We start from the raw sequence: 23,583 nt of genomic DNA on the forward strand, positions 1-23,583 counted from the left end.
AAGCGGGCGCCATGGCCGGGCAGGGCCTGGAGATGGCTTCCATGATCCCGGCGCTGAGGGAGCTGGCCAGGTAGGGCGGACCCTGCCTCCGCCTCGGAGCGGGGGTGTGCGTGTCGGGGGGTGCTGGTGCTTTGCGCTGCGCGAAGCGCGCCCGGCCTCGGCACCGATGTGTGGCGTGGGAAGGGGACAAAGCAGGTTCCTTCCCCATCGCAGTGCGAGGCCGCCCGGGGTGGGCCTGTGCCCTCCTCTCCTCGCGGTCGCCTTCTCCTCCCGCCGCCTGCCTGGGTGACTCCCTTCCTCACGGGTGCTGCGGGTAGAACCTGATGGGAGAGGCGTGTTGGCCTGCGTGTTGCCCCAGCGCAGTGTGGTTTCATTGGGAATTAAACGACCTTGACCACGCTCTAAAGTTTTAATGGCAGCATCAAGTCTGCAGCTGTGTTCTGTGGTAGGCAGCTAGTTGACGTGGAGGTACGATTGTATTTTAAAGATTTGACGTGACAAGAACTAGCTGTCACCTGAGCAGTTGCTATTGACCGCTCTTACCCAGGGTATTGATAGCTAATCAGTTGAATAATGTGGGTTAATTCCAAAAGTGAAAGGGGTTCTTAATTTTTTTTTTTTTCTGCACTGAAACTGGTTTGTTGCTTGCTGGTAGCATGCAGATAAATCCCTTGGTCTACCAGATGTGGATTTGATAGGTACGAAACATAACTGTGTAACAAAATTAAGTTATCTTCAGCACTTCATAAAACTTTGTACTTCTGAAGAATAAGAAGAGAGAAACAGCCATTATGCTGGTTGCTAGAACAAGAAATTAGTTTATTTCTTTTTGAAGGCTTCTAGAAAGAAAAAAAAAGTCAGCATTTAACATTGTGTTGTTGAGGTAGACTTCAAATAACTATTTTGTATTTTAAAATGGATAATGTCAAAATAATGTACTTTTAATTTTAGTGCTAGTCCAGAAGAATACAATACAGTTGTGCAGAAACCAAGACAAATACTCTGCCAGTTCATTGACAGAATTCTTACAGATGTAGATGTTGGTAAGTATTATGTCCCTATTTTTTAAAATTATGACCTGCTTTACGATTCTGGCAGAAATTTCTGCCAGAAAAAGTTACAGCTCTTATTTCCACAGAGATTTAGAAGTTGAATGCAATACCATTTTTGACTTACTTTTTAATAACTTGCATGATGAGGTATTTGCTATTATGATGTGAAGTAACTTAATAAAAAAAGACAGAGGAAACGCAGTGCATATAAATGCTTGCAATGTTGAAAATCAGGAGTAGTGTGATTTTTCATTGAGTAAACTAGCTTGCAAGTCTTAATACTCACAGGGTCTTTCAGAATTGAAATACTTCGATATAAACAGCTTTATGTTTAATTTGAGAATTATAACAAAGCCTTATCTTAGTACTCTTTAAGTCATGTTAAGGTTCCAATTATTACAGTACTTTAACAACATTTTGGTAATTATGAAGTACATATACTAGAAAATTATCACTTGTAGTTGTCTGTACGTTTACATCAAGGAGAATCACAGTAAGGGTAACTTACTGTTTCTGAGGTATAATTTCAGGTAGCTGTTTCAGTAAGACTGATATTTTGTCTAGTGAATTGATCAATTTAAGTGTCATAGTTGTGTTACTCTATAGATGATGTATTTATTAATATTCTTGTAGTCCTGAAGGGGAAGTCTATAAAAATAAAAACAAAAGGCCAGTCTACTTTAGATAATACTGCTTTTGAATCAATTTTGAAGTGTTGTATTTTGTAATAACTTTTCTAGTTAATTGCTATCTGAATCTGAGATAGTTTCCTTCTTATGCTAACTAACCATGTGGAATTTGGATCAATCTGATGTGATTCAGATACCTGTTTCAGTGGAGCTACATAGCAGCATTAGATATGTTTACTATTTTGCTAAATTTTCTGATTCATTAAGCTGAACTTACCATTTAAATACTTCTACTTCTTTGAGATTTAGAACAGTTTTTAGAGTTTTTTTTCTACCAAGATCATAAACCTAGGGAAAATTGTGTGATTAAAAATTGATATGTTAACTACTTGCTGTTCTTCACTCATCAAACTAATGTTTGATGTGATACTAACAAAATGTTAATGCATGTAGTGTTAATGAATAATATTTAAGCTGAATAGTTTATATTTTTCTTCATACAGTTTGTTGTCGTGTAGAGGGTTTACGTTGTACACAAAATCTTCTTCATGGATTAATAAAGCGCACACTCCCAATTTATAATTATATAGGTTTAATACCATATTATAGTATTTTATATTAAAAAAATTCTTCTTTAGATGTGAACAAAATTAGTGAAGCTGATTTATTGCAATTCTAATTCAGGAATATCTCTTTTTTTTTTTTTTTTTTTAAAGTTGCTTTGGAACTGATTAAGAAATCAGATTCACAGCCAAGCTCTGTAATGTTGCTTGATTTTATTCAACATATCATGAAATCTTCCCCGCTTATGTTTGTAAATGTGGATGGAAATCAGGTGGAAACTGAATGCAGTTGCATTGGTGAGTTTGTTGAAAATGTTTATGTTGAAGCTTGATATTTTCAGGATTTACATTTTCTGACAATGGGATAATACAAAAGAACAAAAATGGGAAAAAGGCAGATTCATAAGTTTGGGATTAACATATTTATAAGTAAGTGAATATTATGATAAATATTTCATGTTGTGAACTGATTTGCACTTGTGATAATTAAAATTTGTCAGGACAGAGTTTGACCTTATTCACTACCATTGCTTAGTGGTATTACCCAGTTCGTGTCAGAGAGATCCTGTACACATTTGTTGCCCGATGGTTTTTTGGGCAGAGGAAAATGTTTGGAACTACCCAATGTAAAATGCCTGTCTTTCTCCCCCACCTCTGCATGCACCCACCCCCTTTTCCTCTTTTTCGGTAAGATCAGCTGAAGAAGTGTCCCAGGGAAGGCTCTCTGATTACTAAGCCTACCTGCATTTGTCTCAAGGAGCTCTCTTATGTTTTACAGATGAGCAACCTGCTCTCAAGGAGGTGGTCATAATAAGAGGTTTTGGTTTTAATAATTTTCTGTTTGCTGTTTCTTGTCCTAGAATTTAGTAACTGGATCATAACAAGGCTTCTCCGAATTGCTGCAACTCCAAACTGCAACATGTTGCACAAGAACATTTGTGATGTCATTTGCTCTTTACTTTTTCTGTTTAAAATGAAGAGTTGCTCTATTTTTGAAGTACTAACAAAAGACTTGCTACAGCTTTTCCAAGACTTAATCTTCCTGCATGAAACAGATGCACAAAAGCATCTCTGGGGAGATGGACTGGTCTGGCCGGTGTCTGTAAAGAGATTTTCAAGCAATGCAAGTGACAATGTGGGATATTTAAGATTGGCACCATTACAGCTGATGGGTATGCCCAATGTAGAATGTTTGGAAATTATATTATTGTCTATTCTGACAGACATTGTTTCAGATGTGTTTTTTGTAAGACAAGATATTATTCTCTGGGGGATAGGCTGCTCCCTGTTGGACTATGGCAGTCCAGAAGTAAAAGCTTTGGCAGTGAAGTTTTTAGTAAAATTAATTAATTTAGGAGGACCTCCTGAACAGCTGGCCAGTGTTTTCTTCGCAGTCTTTTTTGGAATTCTACACTCAGCACTTGAAATGGATACTGAAGAATCAGAACTCTTTGGAGAACCACTCTTACTGTTGGTGAGGACATTGTTGCCTTTTGAAGCAGATTCTCACAAAAATATTGAACCCATCTACTTGAATATGCTACTAGAGAAGCTCTGTGTGTTGTTTGAAGGTGATGTGTTTAGGTGTCTTCAGTCTGAAAAGCTGAAAGCTGCTTTTTGCCATATGCTGCAATATTTTCTGGAGTTTGTTCCAGCTGGCTATGAATCTGCTTTACAAGTAAGAAAAGCCCACATCGGTACCATATGTGGAATGTTTGTGAATGTGCTTGGAACTCAGGAAGAACAAGAGGTGGGTTAATTTTAAAAACTGTGTTTATTGTGTGAATAGATCACGTACAAAAACCTGCGAAGAAGAAAATCTAGGAAATACTATTTTTAGTTGCCTAATTAGATTGATACTCCTTGTTTCTCAACTGTCACACATTTGTACTGGTCAGAGTTCCTTAATTAGTTGGATGTAGCTGCACCCTATGTTTTGTAGATGTATTAAGCTATTGAGAAGCTATGCAGGTGCAAAGGTCTGTCTGTAACCATAGTGTAAAATGGGGTTAAGACACAGAGTATGCTCATATTAGAGCAGCTTTACAAGTAATTTCCCTTCATCTGAGGAATTCTTACTTTCTAGGAGCTTTAGTCGTGTTTGTTGGGGACTGGCAGACAGAAAGGTTTGAATTAAAACAGAATCATAGAATAATTTGGGTTGGAAGGGACCTTTAAAGTCATCCAGTCCACGCCTCCGGCAGTGAGCAGGGGCATCTTCAACTAGATCAGGTTGCTCAGAGTCCCATCCAACCTGACCTTGAATGTTTCCTGGGATAGGGCATCTTCCACCTGTCTGGGAAACCTGTTCCAGTGTTTCACCACCCTCATAAAAAAAAAAATTTCTTCCCTACAGCCTATCTAAATCTACCCTCCTTTAGTTTAAAATCATAATGAGATGCTAATAATGAGGTGTTGATATGCTGAATGTTCCATCTACCCTGTTCACCCACATGTGTGTCGTTATCTATTGTCTCTTAAACTTAGTGTGTCTGTCTTGAAGGCTTTGATAGCAAGGTATAATGACAAGAACTGGGAAACAGCTGTACAAGCTGCATTCTCTGGTAGGAACACAGGAAACTGCATTGCTTATGAGAATTTTCATCTTGTAATTAAGATTTTGAAATTTTATATTTTAAGTTAGAAATAATAATATAATGTCTTTGAGAACTAAGGTATAGCATATACATCATGGTACCTCTGTTGTTTGTCCATCCCAGTATCTGGTGAGTCCACTTTATACAGCATTAAAAACACAAACGGAAGAAATCTTTAAGGAGCTTCATCAGAGCCAGCTATATACTTCTGATACTGATGGGTGGAGCAGCAGCAGTGATGAAGTTCCAGAGAAAAGAAGACGACTAAGCCTACTAACAAAGCATCCAAAGAAACCACCTACAGCAGTAGTGTATGATACTTAAATAACTACTTTTATAGTAATTTGGCTTGTGAATAATAACAAATGACAACTTTTTTTGAGGCAGTTTCTTCATAGCAGCCACGTTGAAATTTCTTCTGGGAAAAGATATAAATGATATTTGAAGGATCAGAATCTACACGTGATTTTTAAGCCAAACTTTATTTAAAGAGGCTGTGTTTTTAATATATTCAATGCAAATTCTTTTCATTTTTACACACTGAAAAGAAAAACCTGAGATAACACATACAGAATGACAGAATCATGTATGTGGCTGTGCAGTTGCACTGGACATGCTTCAAGCAGGTCTAGTTAACTCAGGTTGTTCTCAGACAAAGAAAGACAGTTCTCTTGGCCTCTGGTTGTGTTGTGCTTCAGCTCCCTGATTATCTTGGACTTGCTCCAGCATGTTGATCTTTCTTGTATTTGGGCACTCAGAACTCTCTGGCATGCTTTACTCCAGGTGTGGGCTCATGATCAGCCTTCATTCTTGGTAATACAGACCAGTATGTAGTTGACCTTCTTTGCAACAGGGTCACACTGCTCTTATGTTTATCTTTTCCACAAAGTCTACCAGCTCATTTTCTCCAAAGCCAGTCAGCCCTTAGCCTGTTTTGTTGCATGCTTTTTTTGTGGCTGTTGAAGGACTTTTCGTATGTCTCTGTTGATCTTCATGATGTTCATGTCAGCCTGGTTTTCCAGCCAGTTGAGGTCCTCTGAATAAGCAGCTCTCCTTTTATCTACAGAGCTACCTGTCTCCTTGTAGAAAGGAAACAAGATCGTCTGGTGTGATTTGCCCTTCATAAATATGTGCTGGCTGTTCCCAGTTTCCTTCTTGCCTCTTATGTGTCTGGAAACGAGTTCAAGGAAGACTCTTTCCATAACCTTCCCAGGGACTGAGGTTAGGTTGGTAGTCCTGTAGTTCCTTGGATCTGCTTTTTTTGCCTTTCTTGAAGATGGGTGTAATGTTTACCTTTTTATAGTCATCAGGAACCACCCTGATCACCATGAGCTTCCAAGGATTGTGGAGTTGTTCTCCCAAAGCACACATTTAAGCTAAATCTTCCTTTGGTATTTTCCTAATCCTGTATACAACATGGATTAGCTCTGGTTTTGCTACGATTATTAATCTTTTGTGGAAAAAGTATGTGTTGGAAAATAATTAATGTGATCAAATTACAGACTTAGTCCTGTAAACATGAAATTGAAGAGCACTCTGTGGAATGCCATCACAAAGAAAGCTTCATCCTTAATACTTATCCTTGAGAAAGAAATTCTGACACCAAATATTCTTGAGACTGTGGAAGGGATAGCTGTAATTCTGCGACTAGCTGCTTTGTGCATAGTTCATTGTTCTCCCCCAACAAATTCTACCAGGTAAGGTGCCAAGGTGAAACCATGAGACCAATAGTTTCTTGTTACAGTTAGTATGATTTGTGTTACAGTTAGTATGATTTGTGTAGATTAATTTAGTGCTTGTCCATGTATCGGGACAAGTGTTGGCTAAGTCCTGTGTGTTTTGAAGAAGTACATTTTCATAGTTACTTTGCTTACAAGCAATACAATATATTTTATAGTCTGTTGCATTGATCATATGATTTCTGTTTTAACAGTATAGATCAGAAAGTAACTCATCTGTGTAACTCTGACACATGCAAGAATACTCTGAGTTCCTCAGATCCAGTGGTGAATATACAGTTCACATGGATTTCCTCTGATTTTATCACAAAAGTAGTGAAAGTCTGCAGAAACCTATTAGAGGCTGCTGTGCAGATTGTTAACCTACAACAAGTGATTGACAGAATAGTGAAAATCTTTGATGCTTTGCTGTATGCACAAGGTGAGAAATCCTTTAAACTAGAATGGCTTTCATTGGATCTGTAAATTAGGAATGCATCTGACTAAATTAGTTTGTTGTGGTAGAGGTACTGAAATAATAGATCTCGTGTTAGAACTCCAATTCCTGTACAAAGAAAAAAAGTAAATTTAAAAAAGAGCATTCTCTGTTTAGAGAACTTCCTTTGCATTCCTTTTTGAACATGATTTACTAGTCTTTGTCTGTACTTCTGTTGATTTTTATCTGAGCAAGAGACAACATGGGGGTAGAGAATATGTGTAAGAAAGAAACGTACTTTTAGCAGTTTTATTTTTAAAGCACACAGAGGCAGCATGCCTTACTATCTCTGTTTCACTCAGAGATTTCAAAGCTTCTAACTAGCTTCAGCAAATGTGGCATGGAGGAAGTGTACTAAAAATATTAACTACTTGCATGGTTTTTTAAAAGTAGCTAGTAGGATGGATTACAGACTCTACTAAGACTAAAATGTTGTTATGAGTTCAGTTTACTAGCCATCCTAAAGTCCAGCTGAGAGTTTTCCTACAAATCCAGATACCAAACTTGTGTTCATTCTGCTGCTCGTGTAATAATGCTGTCAACTGTTTAATGAATTTTTTAGATTATTTTGATGTAGCATTACATCATTTATTATTGTATGTCTAAAATGTAGGATATCAACATGTGGGAATAGTGATACTAATCTTTGTTGATAGGAAAAATAACTTTTTGTAGCAACTAAGATCATAAAAAGAGCATCTGTTTTATAAACTATACAGAGCTGTGAAAGTATCTGGTTTTTTGTTCTTGTTGTTTTTCCCCCTAGTGAAGATTCCACTGAGTGATCAAATTCTTGATGATTTATGTGGATTGCTGTCTCTGCCCTGGATTTACAGCCATCCTCATGACTCGTCTTTTAAGCCATCTGCTTTTGGGTTTGATCCTCTAGTTTTGAGTCAAAAAACTGCCCAGAGTTTCTGTAAGTATGTTGAAGTACATAAAACCTAATGTATCACTGGATTGTTCTAAAGTAAAATTACTTTCTTTGCCCATGATTGATTTTTAAAAGTTTAAATCAAGTAATTATCTGCTTTATTTTTTTTCTCTTTAGCACCCCAAACTCAGTCACACTGTGTGTTCCTTCTGTCTCTCTTCCCGAGAAGCATTCATCTGGATTGGAGAAAATCTGTTTATCATTGGGCACTACAAAGTCCCCATGAAGTAATTCGGGCTACTTGTGTTAAAGGATTCTCTCTCCTGCTTCATCCACCAAGTGTGCAGTCCTGCAGTATGATACCCAAAGCTCTTTTGTATGTATTAGTGCTTCTTTTCTGTCTTCCTGCAAGAAGAAAACTGGACAAATAAGAAATGCAGTAGAAGCACAAAAATATTTATTTCAATTTCATCCAGAATTTGTTAGATCTCAATTTTGGAAATCATAAGATATCAACAAGATAGGTGTAAGTGATGATGTTTGTATGATAGTGCTCACTTATCGTATCAGTCTGTAAGTTACGTCGCTAGTTGGAGACCCCATTTCTAATTAACAAATTTAAACTAAGGAGGGAAAAGGAGATATCACTGTCCGTTAAATCTATGTGGTATTTGTCCATATGTCTCTTAAAATCTTTCCAGTTTTTCTGCCTTTTGTATAGATGTCTTGGTGCCTTCTGTTGTGTCTAGTCTTCAGTTTCTGTATAACATGCCAGACTTGCCATGCCTAGTGCTACTTAAAACATTTAATAGAATTTGAGGGTAATCTGAAAAGGAAAAAAATAATTTAGTGAGACAGATCCTTAAATTGCCGTAGTAGTACCTACAGTATAGTTAGAGAATTCAGACAATGTAAAAACACAAGCTTCTAGGTAGATGATCTATTAAAATGGTTTCATTTTTGTTTCCATTTCAGAAATCAAATCAAAGATGAGTCTGAGCTAGTCAAGGAGGCTTGTGCTGCTATAGTAGGGAAATTATCTTGCTGTCTTTCTGGTACATTCAGCATACAACCTTCCTTAGAGGACTCTGCTATTAAGCATGTTACTTGTGATATTTTATGTAGCAGCCTTACTGTGACTTCTGCTCACAAAAAAACTTGTTCTGTGCAAGCTGGTGTTTTCAAGCCATTTCTTGTTCTCCTCGAGAACAAAGTATCCAGTTCAGTAAAGCTAGGTAAGTGACTTCACCTGTATTAGTATTTTGCACTTCTGTATGAGATGCTAAGTCACTACTTCTGCAGCTTTCTCTGTTCCTTTATTTTTTTTTATTTTTTTAATAGCTATAATGGTGCTTGAAACAGTGTATTTCAGTTGATATAATTGATAATGTTTGATGTTGTCTTTGATATTCTTTTTAAACTACCTTGGCTTAATTTTGGTCTATGGCTATATCTAGGAATATAATACTTGATAAAATCTGAATTTTAAATAGCTTGTCTGGTTTGATTATATTTACTCTTTGCATAAAAAAATATAGTGTGCTTTATGGTGTACTTGTGTCACTGTTTCATGCACTTCAATAGATTTTTTTTTTAAAAGCATTAAAAATATTTTTCCTCTCCTCCTCCAACCCATGCCACCCAGCATTTATAGAAAATATACCTCATCTTTGCAAACATCTGGATTTTAATACTGATGAGTCCAGTGTGAAGATTTTTGTTGGGTCTTTATTAAATCTAATGGAAGATCCAGACAAAGATGTAAGAGTGGCTTTCAGTGACTGCATAAAGAACATACTGGGATCCTTAGACTCTGAAGAAGGATTCATAAAAGAGGTGAACTCATTTTTGGTCGTTTTTCGTAACTTACTGGGGTTTTTGTTTCACTAATGTCAAGCACTCTAAAATTGTTTTGTTTTGTTTTCATGTGTTCCAGCTGTTTGTTTCAAGAATGAAAGAAGCCTATACAAATGCCAAAATATCAAGAAATAATGAGCTTAAAGATACCTTGATTCTCACAACAGGAGATATTGGAAGGTATTTTTTATAGTCTCTTGAAAATTGCAAAGTAGTGTCAGTTTGTGATGCAAAGTAACTTTTTGCTCAAGTGTAAATGTAAGATTAAATTACTTATTTCAAGGTCAGCTTTTGTTCAGAGTCCTTTACAACTGTACTTTGCAAGCTGTTGATTCATATGGAATATTCCTCATTTTTTTTTGCCCTGTCATAGGAAGTAAAGATAAGCTATGCAAATACGATGATGAGTCATTTTGCATTATGGTAATTGTATATTCTTAAACCATTTAATTAATGCAATGATGTTTTTCCTTTTTCATTCTTTTGCTTTCTTTGTAAGGGCGTCAAAAGGAGATTTGGTACCATTTGCCCTCTTGCATTTGTTACACTGTTTGTTATCCAAGTCAGCTTCTGTGGCTGGAGCAGCATACACGGAAATTCGCTCCCTGGCGGCAGCTAAGTCTGTAAAACTGCAAGCTTTTTTCAGTCAGTACAAGAAACCTATCTGTCAGGTAAAAAGAAAAGAATTGGTGGTTTAGAAAGGCATATGTTTAGGTTCTTTTTATTTATTTTGAAAATGGTATTAAAGGTAAAAATTGCAGTATTTTACAAGGTGAAATCTCATAGTATAAGAGAGAGATTGTTTAAGAAACAAAACAAAAAAAACCCCCACAAACATTCAGGAAGGAATAGGAAGTCTTTGACTTTGTCATAGTCTTTTCCTCTCTACAGTACTGCTTTTCTTTTTTATTCCCTTGATGCTGTCATTCTGAAATAGAGAAACTGTGTAGTTTTTTGCATTATGTGGTGCTGTTGCCACAAGAGGCTGTGATTTAAAATTGGAATTGGAGTCAATGTTTTACAGGTATAATACTGACGTGATTGATTTGTTCTTTTGTTACACCCATTGCCTAAAGACAGAAGTTCTGTAAAGCAAACTTTTCTAATTTTGAATGTGTTTTTTAATAATGCAATCTCTGAATCCTGGGTTGCAAAATTAAATGCAGTTTTTAAGTGGATGAAAATCCAGTTCTATTGCAAAGTAATAATAATAAATTTATGCGCAATAAATGAGAAAGAAAAACAGATGCATAGAAAGAGGAGCAATACTCTTGTGTTTATTTTTAGGGAGCAAAAAAAAAAGGAAAATAATAGTAAATATGTATTTCTTCATGCTTAGTTTCTGGTGGAATCCCTTCACTCCAGCCAGATGGCAGCACTGACTGCTCCATGCCAGGGCAATGAGCTACAGAAACAAACAGCTGCTCATCAGAGAGAAATGGCTCTGGACATGTTATCCGAGATCGCCAATGTGTTTGATTTTCCAGATCTAAATCGCTTTCTCTCAGTAAGTTGTCCTTTTTACTTTAGATTTTTTGTGTGTGTGTGAGTGTGTGCTTGTGGATTTCTATTTTAGTCTACAATTTTCCGTGAATGTCACATCTGAATTTTTTGTCTCTAGTTGCTGTTGTTTGTTACAATATAGAATACTGCTGCATCTGGGAGCTCAAATACAGAGGAACAGCTTTATCAAGGAGTTACAGTGATGGCTACAGTGTTAATTCAAGTATGACAGATGATGAACCGACTAAGGTCTAGAGTAGTCATTCAGTATATTTATATGCATGATTTAGTGCACTTGGAGGGATTTTTTGAGAGGTGTGATTTTTTTTTTTTTACATGGTGTCTGCTTTCTTGTTTCAAATTAAGAAATCTACTGTTCTGTGGATAGATCTTGTGATCTGGTTAGGTACCTGTTTTACTTGAAGCCTAAGTAGCTTCATACTCATACTTGTATTTTGTTTGTTAGTAGGTGGGAAATGCACAGCTGTTAAGTAAGCAGTGCTCTAGTTGGCTGGTAGGTTGGGAGAGTGTTGTGTATGGGTGTGTTTTTTGTTGTGGGTTTTTCTTTTTTCTTTTAAGATTTCCTTTTGTGGAGAGTCTGGATGGACACAGAAAATACTAGGTCACTTTTTGTTTGCACGTTTCTCAGTATTGGTTAGATGAAGCACCTCCTTAAGTAATTACTTTTTATTTTATCTGCATTTTTACTGGGTATTTCTATCTCATTAAAGTTCTTTATTCATACCTGGGGTCATAGGTATGACCAGAGATGTGTGGTGTTGTACTGACACAAATGGAACAAAGGGGTTTTGGAGAGGTTTGTTGGTTTGTTTGTTTTTTCCATTAAGTGTTGTTCTTAATTTACCAGCGGACCCTACAAGTTTTGCTTCCGGACCTTGCAGCCAAGGCTAGTCCTGCAGCCTCCACACTTATTCGAACCATAGCAAAGCAGTTGAATGTAAACCGAAGAGAGATTTTAATCAATAACTTCAAATACATTTTCTCTCATCTGGTCTGTTCCTGCTCCAAGGATGAGCTTGAGCAGGCGCTTCATTACCTTAAGGTAAATTGGCATTTGCTCTATTATACGTGTAGATTAGGAGCAACAATTGATGAATAGTGAGCTTTCTGCCTTATTTAAGGTCTTGCAAAGCATAGGTGGAGAAACTGTATATGCAGAAGTTTTGTTCTTTTCGTTACTTATAATCTGTTCCATTCGCTCTGAGGAACTGTTCCAAGATACTTTGCGAACTTAAATTCAAAAACTTTGTTTACCTAACATCGAGTTGATTGGTAACTTTTTCTTTGATTTCCGTGATAAATCAACCAGACTCCAGTGCCTCCTGTCTCTGTGTGCTAGTTTCATTGTGATGAAATGAAAACTTGGTTTCTGTTTGTTATTTGATTATAGAATGAGACTGAGATAGAACTGGGCAGCTTGCTGAGGCAGGACTACCAGGGACTGCATAATGAATTATTGCTGCGTATAGGAGAACACTATCAGCAAGTCTTCAATGGTTTGTCGATATTGGCTTCATTTGCATCTCATGATGATCCCTATCAGGGACCTAGAGAAATAACATCACCTGAACAAATGGTAAGGATGTCAAAATATTTATATTCAATTTTGTTCAATGTTTTCTCTCCAGTCTGAGAGTGAGGGCAGTTTGATGTTCTCTGAACATCACTCATTTGAGGCAGAAAGTGGAGGAAAGGCTGTCATTTCATGTTAAGTGTTCGTGTAATAGGGAGATACATCCCAAGTATGCAAACAAACCAACACCACCGCCCCACGCACACACAACCCCCAAAACAAAAAGCCCTACAGCCTAATAGGGGTGTCTTACATTGATGCTGATGTGTCTTAAGGAGCAGTGTATGTGTTTGGCATTCTTCTTATTTGTTTTTCTGAATTAGCATTTCATACTTGCTTTTTAATTTCTTAAGCTTAGGAATGCATTAATAGTAAAATAATTTGCTTTTTTTCTCTCCCTGCTCTCCACAGGCTGATTATCTGCAACCTAAATTGCTTGGTATCTTGGCTTTTTTTAATATGCAGTTACTGAGTTCCAGTGTTGGCATTGAGGATAAAAAAAAGGTGTGTAAACTTAATTTTGAATATTAAAGATAAGGAAGGCCTATTTTTACTGATGTGATTGTGCAACTGTCATTGAAATCTCAAAGATAGTAAGGTTCCTGCATGATTCTTGAAAGCTGGTGGTCTCACTGTGGGTAGGACTGCTGTGTAAGCTCAGAAGTTTGTTTCGTTTTGTTTCTTTAATGGTCAGCTAATGTACATATTTCAGTCAGACATGGTCTATGTAATAAGTCACTCAACCAGTAATTATAGAGGAGGAATCCAAGTGAATGTTTTATATGTGTGAAAGAAACAAAGTGGAGGATGAGGGAATGTGGAAGAACACTGGAGTTACTGTAGGGAACAGGGGTACAAAGGCACCAAAGGGCAAAACTAGAGAGAATAACATGCAAACCCAAGAGCAACTGGGCTTTATTGGTTTTGCTTCTCACAGAGCAGCTCCTTTCAACTTTACAGTAGAGAGCATTTAGAGAAATTAGAGCTCACACTTTGAGACGAAGTCTGGTAATTCTGCTCTGCTGAGGTAGTGCTTCTAGCCACAAGACAGGGCTTTTAGACACTTCAAAGAGGTAATGCAGATAATTTCTCTAGGGAATTTTTCAGTGCTTGGATATATAACCTTTAAATTGATGGACTGCATTTTCTCTGGTGTTCTCTCAAGCTTTGTTTCTCAGATATTCACATTGAGATACTCTCATTTTCCTAGCCCCATGTCATCATGCTTTCGGAATTTCTTCGTTTGTATAGCAATACTTCTGCTGTACCTGCTGTCGTTTCTATCTTTTCTTGTTCTATTTTTTTCTTCTTGGTGAGTTTCCCTTTCCTCAGGCTCAGGCTTCTTCCTGTGGTACTGATCTGTCATGTTGGACACTGTACTGTCTTGTTTGGTGCAGTGTTACTGTGACTGAAATGCCGCCTGCTTTTTCTGCATCTCGGTTTCTTTTTTGTCTTTCATCAGTCCCACTGACAACTGAGCTATTACCTTTTCCCTGAAGCTTACCAGTCACATCTGTTGGAAGTTGTGTGTCAATTTTATTGTTGGTGCTTTGGGGGTTTTTGTTTGTTTGTAGGTTGTTTTTTTTTTTTTTTTAGTGCAAGTTTGTTTGTTTTCTCTATATTTTCAAAACCTGCCCTTCTCAGCTTGAAGACTTTAGACATATAGTCAATCATGTCTTATAACAGACTTCTATAACCATGAACTACTTTGGTGTCCACAGTTCTTCCCTCATCAATCTATCAACAGCCTAAATAACCACCCTTTTGTTACATTCCTGTAATTACAGATGCCCTTTCATTCTATTTTCCTCTAACCCCTGAATTCTTTATTGAAACATCAAACTGAATTTGATGTCTTATAGAGTATGATATCTTAAGCCAGGGTAGCCTGATTTTATTAGAAAATATGGCTTGTATATGTTTCACTGAGTTATTTAATGCACTAAAATGCCTTTTCTCTATGTCTAGGCTTTAAACAGTCTTATGTCTTTAATGAAGCTCATGGGTCCCAAACACATCAGTTCAGTAAGAGTGAAGATGATGACTACACTGAGAACAGCTCTAAGATACAAGGATGACTTTCCAGAACTGTGTTGCAGGTGAACGGATAGTATACACAAACAGTGACATACCTGTTATTTCTGTCCTTCAGTACCCTGTTTTGTTTTGTTCTAGACAGTAATCTAAACCACAGAGCTAAAATAACTTAAAGTGCTTCTCGTGACTTGCCTGAAATGTCTTTATGCAGAGAAGAATCATTGATTGCTATTGTTTTGTTCTCTTTTCTTTAGAGCCTGGGATTGTTTTGTTCGAAGTCTGGACCATTCATACCTTGGCTCCTTGCTTAGTCATGTGATAGTAGCGTTATTACCCCTTATACATATCCAACCAAAGGAAACTACAGCAGTATTTTACTTTCTCATAGTTGAGAACAGGTACCATACAAAATATTTTCAGTTATACAGATTAAATCCTGTAACAGGAATGGGGATAACCCGAAGTTGTCCAGCACTGAGATGAGAAAACTTGCTTTTCTGTAAAATAGTTTGTTGTTCTATAAAAGTCTCACTTCTCTAAATTGCAATGAGATATTGAAATATGACAAGTGACAGCTTAATCTGAAAAGGTGGGTTTAGATTGTCCTTATAAAGTTACAACCCATTCAGATAATGCCCCTTGCCAAGTTTTCAGCTTTCTGTGTTTTTTCTACTGGTACAGAAAATGACGTCAGTCTACAGGGCACGCAAACAGAATGATAATGGTTGCTAACATTTGCTCTAAGGTACTAGAAGTGTACAGAGTTGGAAATAGGGGTGATGTGAATTCTTTGTTTCTCTCAATAATTAGAGTTATAATTGCGAAGTGCACAGAATTTAATGTTAAGATTTCATGCATCATCTTCACAAGTGGTCACAATAGCTGAAAATAAAATCAAAGTCTAATACAAAAGACCTAGATTTTTGTGACTTAACTTTTTTGAAAACAATCTTGAGTCTTAATTCTTTTTCATCTTAGGTTTTGCAGCTGAAAATTTTTATTTTTTTAGGAATGGTAATAGTTTATATCTTGATTACTTTTGCTGGGTTTTCATTTTTCTTGCACTGTATTATACCAATAGTATTAAAAATAAAAGGTGACAGTAGGAATAATAAGGCTCTTGTAGTAGGCTATGTAGCTCATAGTAGCAAAATTAAGATTCCTTCATGTTAGGAACACAGAATTCTTTTTTTGGTTGTGTGTTTTCTTTTCTCATGAGGAAAACTGGAACTGGATTCACATCAAATAGGATTATTCTTATCTTTTGGCCAGTGTCCAAAAAAAGGAGCGCCAAACCTGATAGAGGTGAATGGCCACTTCAAAAGCTTTGGGAAGAATGGTCTTTAAAAGAGGAAGTAATTTAAAGTATAGAGGAGAAATACCTGTGGCTTAGTTGAGTTAATAAGAGAAACAAATTGTTGAATACATATACTTAATTACATTTAAAAAATCAGGGATTTTACCTTTTTTCTGCTTTTCAAGCCTTTTGTCTTTCAGTCATTACATGTCACTGCTTTCTTTTGATGGGTTTCTAAGATTTTTCTGATCCAACTAATGTTTGCTATTTTCTTTGCAATATCTTTTTTGCAACTATTAGGGATGCAGTACGAGATTTCTTACATGAAATATATTTTTTGCCTGACCTTCCAGAACTAAAAGAAATTCAAGTTGTCCTTCAGGAATACAGAAAGGTACAGTTTCTTTTTTTTTTTTTTTGGTTTATTTTTAATGCATCAAATGAATTCATGACAAGTCAGGAAAACATGTGAAGTTTATTGCTAAGTGGAAATAGTATTTGTCTGCATCCACAGCAAAACAGAATTTGTGTATCACAGGAATACTTTGAAGCAGGTTCTGATTCTCCCCGATTAGGAGTAAAACATGCTCATGTTTAACATGCTTGTTTCTGTAGCATCTTCTGTATGCTGACTTTTCATCTTTTTGAGACCGAAGAGATTATAAGATTAAAAGTCAGCAGTATTAGCTATGGCAATGAATGTGTTACAAGAGAAGCTACTTTGATATTTTCTTTAAAGGTAGCAAAGTTTGTGTATTTTTAGGAGTACTCTGTGGTCAATTTCTTTTTCTTTTGCTTGTCCTCAGAATGTTTAGGTAAGGGATCGGGAATAGCACTTATTTAGTGGGAATGAGGTAACAAAAATAAAAATTAATTTTATTTTAGATAATGAGGTGCTCAAAGTGTTTTCTTCAGATTTAATAATTTTTATTACACCATCATAAATATAGCACCTTTTTGGGGAAAACATTTTAAAAAATAGACAGGAAGACAATGTAATGTGGATATAGGTGAGACTGTAGGCAGAAGGGTAGTTGTTTGTACGTGTTCTCACTTGTGTTCTTTGAGATGCTGCTTAGCTGTAGCTGTGTTCCTGTTATATTTAATTTGAACATCTTGTGTCATTTCTTGTTCAGGAATCCTCCAAAAGCACTGACTTGCAGACAACACTGCAGCTGTCTATGAGAGCTATTCAGCATGAGAATGTCGATGTTCGTATTCATGCACTTACCAACCTGAAAGAAACATTATATACAAATCAGGTATAGAGAACCTCTTTCTATAGAATTAAAAATAAATCAAAGTAGCATCTGAAACAACAATCTGAAACTCCTTCCTATTACTGGATATTCATGTGAACTGTGCTATTCTCCTCAATTTGTTAAGATAGTCATTTCTTAATATGGTGGGGAGAGGGGTTCTTGTCCATCATGGCTCCTTGTAAGAGGACTCTAAAATCCTTCTAAATCTGTGTGATACTGATTCAGCAAGGCTAGTGGTATATTTTGTATCTTTTCAGCTCTGAGGAAGGATGTCTAAGAAGTCTTTCAGCAATCTGTTGTGTGGGCATGCTCTCTGTTAGAACATATATGTTAGTCTCCTGATGCAAAAGCCATACTAAAGCCAGTGGTTTTTTGTGTTCAACTGTAATACCTGAAAGCATTAAGATGTATGTGACCACTTCACACCTTTGATATTTTTTTCCCCCTCTTCTTTTTTGCCTTCCACCCTCAAAAATGTGAATCCATTGATCACCTTCAAATAAAATTTATAGACAGGTACAAGTTTTGAAGATACTGCTTTGTAAATCTGTGTGGTTATTAGCCCAGAGGGGGGCGTATGTGGCCTTTTTTGGGGGGGAGGGGGGGTGGGAAATCTGTCCTATTAGTAGCTGTAAGATCATGGGACACTCTTCAATCAGAAATTTTAAAAAATCCTAGCTAAAGAACAAACAATCATTGAATATCTTCCTGGCCAATCAGTAATTCTTGCAGCTCAGGTCAGCAAAATCTCACCACATCTTGGTTATTTAGAAGTCTAGAAAAATAATAGAGGCAAATCAAAATTAATTAGTTCCCCAACTTGTGGAACTATTTTCTCTATTATGTTGGCTGTGGTTTAATTTTTCATTAAACATAGCAATGACAAATGTCTTTATGTCATTAAGAGAATTTTTTTTTTTTTCTTATTTGGACTGAATGTGGAACTGGAGAATAAAAGCTGGGCCAACATGAAAAAGAAAGGAAATATGATTTAAATGATGGGCATTGATTAAAGGACTTGAAACCCTGGGCTTTGTAGGGAGTGAGAGTGAAGAAATGACCAACAAATGGGAAATGAGGATGTAAATGGCAATGAAACCAGAACGTATGACAGCAGCTGCGTGAAAGAAATTGAGAGGAAGTATCAGAACACATGAAGAAAAGGGACAGATAAGTAAAAAAGATTAATGTAGAAAAGAAGAGAGGTTCTTGGTGAGACCAAGGAAAGAAAATTAAGTTAGAGAGAGGTGTATGTCTTTTTCAACCCAGGCCATTCTGTGATTATGATTCTATGATAATGAGATACAATATTGGCCGTGACAACATTATTGGTTGAGGCTCCAATCCTTCATTAATTTGTTTAGTCCTTCCTAAGGTAACAAGCAATTCAGGGCAAATGGGCTACAGTTACAAAATGACAGTATTTGAATCACTAACTTAAAGTCATGGGTAAATTAAACACAAAGTGAGAATGAGTTACAGATGGAAAATTTCCAAGAATATTTACCATAAACATGGTTGTAGAATAACTCATCTTTATCTTTTAACTTCCTAGGAAAAATTGATAAAGTGTGTAACAGACAGCGAAACTGTGGAGCCAGTCATCTCCCAGTTGGTAACTGTACTTCTAATCGGCTGCCAGGATGCAAATTCTCAAGCCCGACTACTTTGTGGAGAATGTTTAGGTGAACTGGGAGCCATAGATCCTGGCAGGCTGGATTTTTCAACAAGTGAAACTCAAGGAAAGCGTTTTACGTTTGTGGTAAGAAGTGTTTCTGTAGTGTTTTGTTTAGCACAAAGAGTTTTTGTAAACTACTTGGGAGCAGGGAACCTCTTATCTTTAGACCATTTGAAAATCTGTGTTTGCTTTCTCATCTAAACCAGTTTAGGGTCAGGTTTCAAAGTGATAATTTGGAGATTAAAGATACAGCTATTACTCTGTTTGTTTTAATAAGACTGGTGTTCTGTTTGTGATTGAGGCTGGTGTGGAGGATACAAATTTTGCCTATGGGTTATTAATGGAACTGACCAGAGCGTTCCTTGCTTATGCTGATAATGTTCGTGCTCAGGATTCTGCAGCATACGCAATTCAGGTAAGATACATGGTTAGATTGCATTTTTTTTCTTCACAAATGATTGCCTATCACACTGAACATAGTGGCATGCAATATAGACATACATTTTGAAGTTCATGTTTAAGTATTTGAAGCTTCATCTTATACAGCTTTAAATTACAAGGTAAAAGGTTAGTTAAGATAGTGATTTTTATTTTTTGAACTCCTCAGTGCTCACTGAGAATTAGAAAGATTGTTTGCTTTTGTGTCACGGTATTTTGAGAGATCTGATGTTTCCGAGGTAACTAATAGTCCATACATAGAGATTCAAAGAGCAATCCTGAGACTGACTTAGAAATGGTGCAGGTTCTATAGGCAGAAATGAAAAGCAGTATGTATTTTTAGAGGGTTTCAGCTTACACTTTTAAGAAGCAACTGAAAAGTGAGCCTACCCTTATTTTCAGACTTTAGTCTTTTGTGCTGGTTTGTCAACTTTGTTTAATATCTTTGTAAAAATTTCAGGACAATTGTTTGCTCCAGGAGAAAATGAGTGGCCTCCTATAGTCAGCGGAATAAGAAAATTCCATTAGTTTATGCACAAGGAGGAATCAGACTGACTTCTAGTCCCGGTTTATTGGCAGATGTGAAGCATACAGGATGATGTGTTCCGAACACCAACTGGGGAATCTGGGGAATCAGTAGTTAGTTGAAATCAACACTGCCTAGTGATAGGGGATTAATAATGTTGGATGAAAGTTTTGCAGTTATAATTTCTGAATTAAACATTCTGTGACTTCTATCTCATTACTTCGGTATGTACACCAGGTTTTGTTACTACTGTGGCCATGAATTATCTTCAGTGCTAACTGTGTCATGTAAACCACACCTTTTCAGGAGTTATTGTCTATCTATGACTGTAGAGAGACAAACACTGACTGCCCAGGCTCCAGGCTTTGGAGGAGGTTTCCTGAGCACGTGCAGGAGATCTTGGAACCTCACTTAAATACACGGTATGTGACAACTTAAGTAATTTCTTTTCATAACAGCTTTAATAAAACATTTTTAATTGAGGCTAACAATAACTTCATTTGGTTTTGTGATTGTTACTCTTCTGTAAAGAGTGATATATGTAGATACAAAATTCAAATAAGGTCTTTCTATGTAAAGCTGAATTAACGCTTTCTTGAATTTAATTCTCTGTAAATCAAAAGAACAGAATTCTGAGCTCATACTTTGCCTAGATCTGCCTTTGTCCCTAGAGCATTGTCTTTCTTACATGATGTTTTGAAGCTTTTTCTTCTGTTTTCTTTCCTCTGTACAAATTCTCATTAGTGTTTGAGTTTGTACTTAAATGCGTTAATATCCCTTTACTGCTACCCTTTATAGAGGTAGGAAGAGCTCATTAGGTTTTAATTTGACTGTATTTTTATCATTAATTCAACAAAACAAAATGTAAAGAAAACTTAATATTATGTATGCACGTTAATTTGAAATAATCAACAATGTTTCCTTTCTGTTTCCTCCTGAAGATTGTCATGCTCATCTGTCATAAGTTTTACCTTTTTGGAAAATAAACTTTTGGGCATTTCTTGGCCTTCATATGTGTTCTGCGTTTTTCCTGTCAAAACCATAGTACTCAAAAGACGGATTTGAACAGCGCTTTGACATATACTTAAAAATTATGGAAGCATGTTAGGTTGTTTGTATTTCATGTTTCATATTAAGAAGCTCTAGAATAAAATATGGTGACTACTGAAAATAATTTCTTAATTCTTTTTTAAAAGATTCAGAAGATGAAACCTAATATGATTCCAGTTAGGGAACTTCATAATTAATGATGTGCTATTGCTTTTTATTATACTAAATAAAAAAAAGTTAGTTTTATTGAACGGATTTTTTAAAAATTACAGGTACAAGAGTTATCAAAAGGCTGTGAATTGGTCTAATATGAAGAAGCCAATTTACTTAAGCAGATTAGGCGATAATTTTGCAGAATGGTCAGCAACTTGGGCAGGTTATCTTATAACAAAGGTAAGAGAATAAATCTGCTCTCTATATTGGTATATACAACACAGTTCTCGAACTACATGTTGGTTTTTGAAAGTCAGGGATGGATGGAAGAATGTGCTTATTCTGTATAGGCCTGTTAAAGCACATTCCTAAAGGCTTCTTGCATCATCAAGGTAACCGTGCACCCTCCGTTCCCCAGCATTGTTCCTTCTTGGCTAGGTTTCACAGGTTGTGTCAAAGCCAGAAGTCGTATGAAGTTTTCCCTTGTCCAGAGACCCTTATATAGCTGAAGGCACTGACAAATGCTTATGAAAAGTATCTGAAATGCTTCTGGAAAACCTCAAATTTATCTTCTCAGTTTCTGGTGGGTTTCTTTCATTTCCCCATAGCTCCACAGTCCCAGCATATAAAAAGTATTTTTCTCTTTCTTTTCTTACTCCTTTCCAAAAGGTAAGTGACCCACTGAAAATCTCATTTCTAAATCAAACAGTTTAAGAAGATAACTTAATCACAGTAGCTCAGTAGCTACACTGTCCTGTTTCAGACAGAAAAATTCATAATTTCCTACTTTTTGCAAGCTTTTAAGGGTAGAAGAGAGGCTGAGTGCAGTAGCAGACTCTTGGCCCTAAGGTTTTTTCTACGGCCAGTGCAGGTTCGCCATGGTGTAGAGAACATGGAAAAGTGGAACATGTAAGCGATGCTTGCCTGCCTTTTTTTGGTATCAGCAACTGAAACATGTAATAGCTGCTGACATCTGGCATCCTCGTTGCGAGTTTAAATCTGATGAACCTTCTGTAGGAGACAAGTATCTTAAAATTATTTGGTAGAGTGGAATTTTTATTTGTCAACAAAAATAAACCTAGTAATTGTTCAGGCATTTGCAGTTGTCTAATGATGTTTTTCCTGGAAATAATATTTTTCTATAGGTACGACATGATCTTGCCAGAAAAGTTTTCGATTGCTGCAGTATTATGATGAAGAATGACTATAAAGTGACAATTTATCTGCTCCCGCACATCCTTGTCTATGTTTTGTTGGGGTGCAGTCAAGAGGATCAACAAGAGGTGAGGTGTAGGAAGGTAGTGTTCTTCACAGCAACTGTTCTTCCTAAGAGCTGTTCAGCTCTGCAGAATTGCTGTAGACCTACATGAATAAATTCGATAGGTGTGAACTCCTTTTCCTGTTAATAATATAAACTTTCTGACAGGGATTTGAATATACTCGTACATGTTTGTGCTGAACTGCTTTTCTTTGGATTTCTGTCTATTTCTTCAGTAGGGCCTAGGACAACATATTCTGCAGTTAATTATGACTGCAGTAACATCAGAGCTGGAGTGATACAGAGAGGAAGAGAGTGCAACACAAGCAGGGAATAAATTGAACTTGTGTACTTCAAATAATTCAGACCTATAATTTTTTTCCTTTTGCTTGCATACACTTACAATTTAAGTGGAAAATCTATTTAGCTACCAGATTCGTGCAGAGCAAGATTCATAGATGTCTTGTAGCAAAGCAGGGATAGGAGATAAAAGAATCATCCAGTCTGCATTCCTTCAGTTTGTTTTAGCAGAAGTTGAAAAGACTCAAAACTTGCATTCTATTAATTTGAAATTTCACAGCTAAGATATCTGTTTAAAAATTGTGAATGTGTAAAGGGGTGTGATGGTTTTTCTTGTGTGAACAAGTACAGCCACAATAAACACCTGTTATGTATGTTAACTTGTATTCTGTTGGCTAAAACAAACAGGAAGCAGGTCTATCAGCATGGTATTTACTTAAATATAAGCAAAAACTAAATCTGTGATCTGGTAGCCAGTGGATAACTTGACTCTTATCAAACCTTCAAGCACTGTATTTGCAGCAGAAGTGCACTAGCATTCATCGTGTTTTGAAACCTAAAATTCCAATAATTGTGGCAGTTATTCTGAATCCAAGGGTTTGCTTTTCAAAGGCTTTCTTCTTGTATGGATCCTCCTGGCAGCTACTACTGTTTGGTTTATCATTTCTTCCTCTTAAGGTTGTGGGACAAAAAATGCTTGC

The 23,583-nt window shown here is 36.5% G+C and overlaps 1 protein-coding gene across 1 annotated transcript in view; it reads left to right on the plus strand.

Moving 5' to 3' along the window:
- Positions 1–11: 11 nt before the first annotated feature.
- ATR (ATR serine/threonine kinase) overlaps positions 12–23,583 on the plus strand; it is a gene marked incomplete at its 3' end in the record, with an annotated part of 36,810 nt that continues 13,238 nt past the window's right edge. Inside the window, exons 1-26 of the mRNA XM_010084413.1 lie at positions 12–70; positions 952–1,043; positions 2,398–2,541; positions 3,105–3,994; positions 4,965–5,152; positions 6,344–6,538; positions 6,775–7,001; positions 7,822–7,974; positions 8,107–8,305; positions 8,905–9,164; positions 9,575–9,765; positions 9,866–9,966; positions 10,286–10,457; positions 11,126–11,293; positions 12,158–12,352; positions 12,701–12,886; positions 13,295–13,387; positions 14,852–14,982; positions 15,175–15,318; positions 16,518–16,611; positions 17,354–17,479; positions 19,035–19,241; positions 19,459–19,572; positions 20,428–20,543; positions 21,444–21,564; positions 22,470–22,607. Coding sequence (XP_010082715.1) covers positions 12–70; positions 952–1,043; positions 2,398–2,541; positions 3,105–3,994; positions 4,965–5,152; positions 6,344–6,538; positions 6,775–7,001; positions 7,822–7,974; positions 8,107–8,305; positions 8,905–9,164; positions 9,575–9,765; positions 9,866–9,966; positions 10,286–10,457; positions 11,126–11,293; positions 12,158–12,352; positions 12,701–12,886; positions 13,295–13,387; positions 14,852–14,982; positions 15,175–15,318; positions 16,518–16,611; positions 17,354–17,479; positions 19,035–19,241; positions 19,459–19,572; positions 20,428–20,543; positions 21,444–21,564; positions 22,470–22,607 — 4,704 coding nt within the window. The remainder of the gene's footprint in view (positions 71–951; positions 1,044–2,397; positions 2,542–3,104; positions 3,995–4,964; positions 5,153–6,343; positions 6,539–6,774; positions 7,002–7,821; positions 7,975–8,106; positions 8,306–8,904; positions 9,165–9,574; positions 9,766–9,865; positions 9,967–10,285; positions 10,458–11,125; positions 11,294–12,157; positions 12,353–12,700; positions 12,887–13,294; positions 13,388–14,851; positions 14,983–15,174; positions 15,319–16,517; positions 16,612–17,353; positions 17,480–19,034; positions 19,242–19,458; positions 19,573–20,427; positions 20,544–21,443; positions 21,565–22,469; positions 22,608–23,583) is intronic.

The sequence above is a fragment of the Pterocles gutturalis genome, unplaced genomic scaffold, assembly GCF_000699245.1.
Source record: "Pterocles gutturalis isolate BGI_N339 unplaced genomic scaffold, ASM69924v1 scaffold47940, whole genome shotgun sequence".
In the NCBI taxonomy this organism is placed as follows: domain Eukaryota; kingdom Metazoa; phylum Chordata; class Aves; order Pterocliformes; family Pteroclidae; genus Pterocles; species Pterocles gutturalis.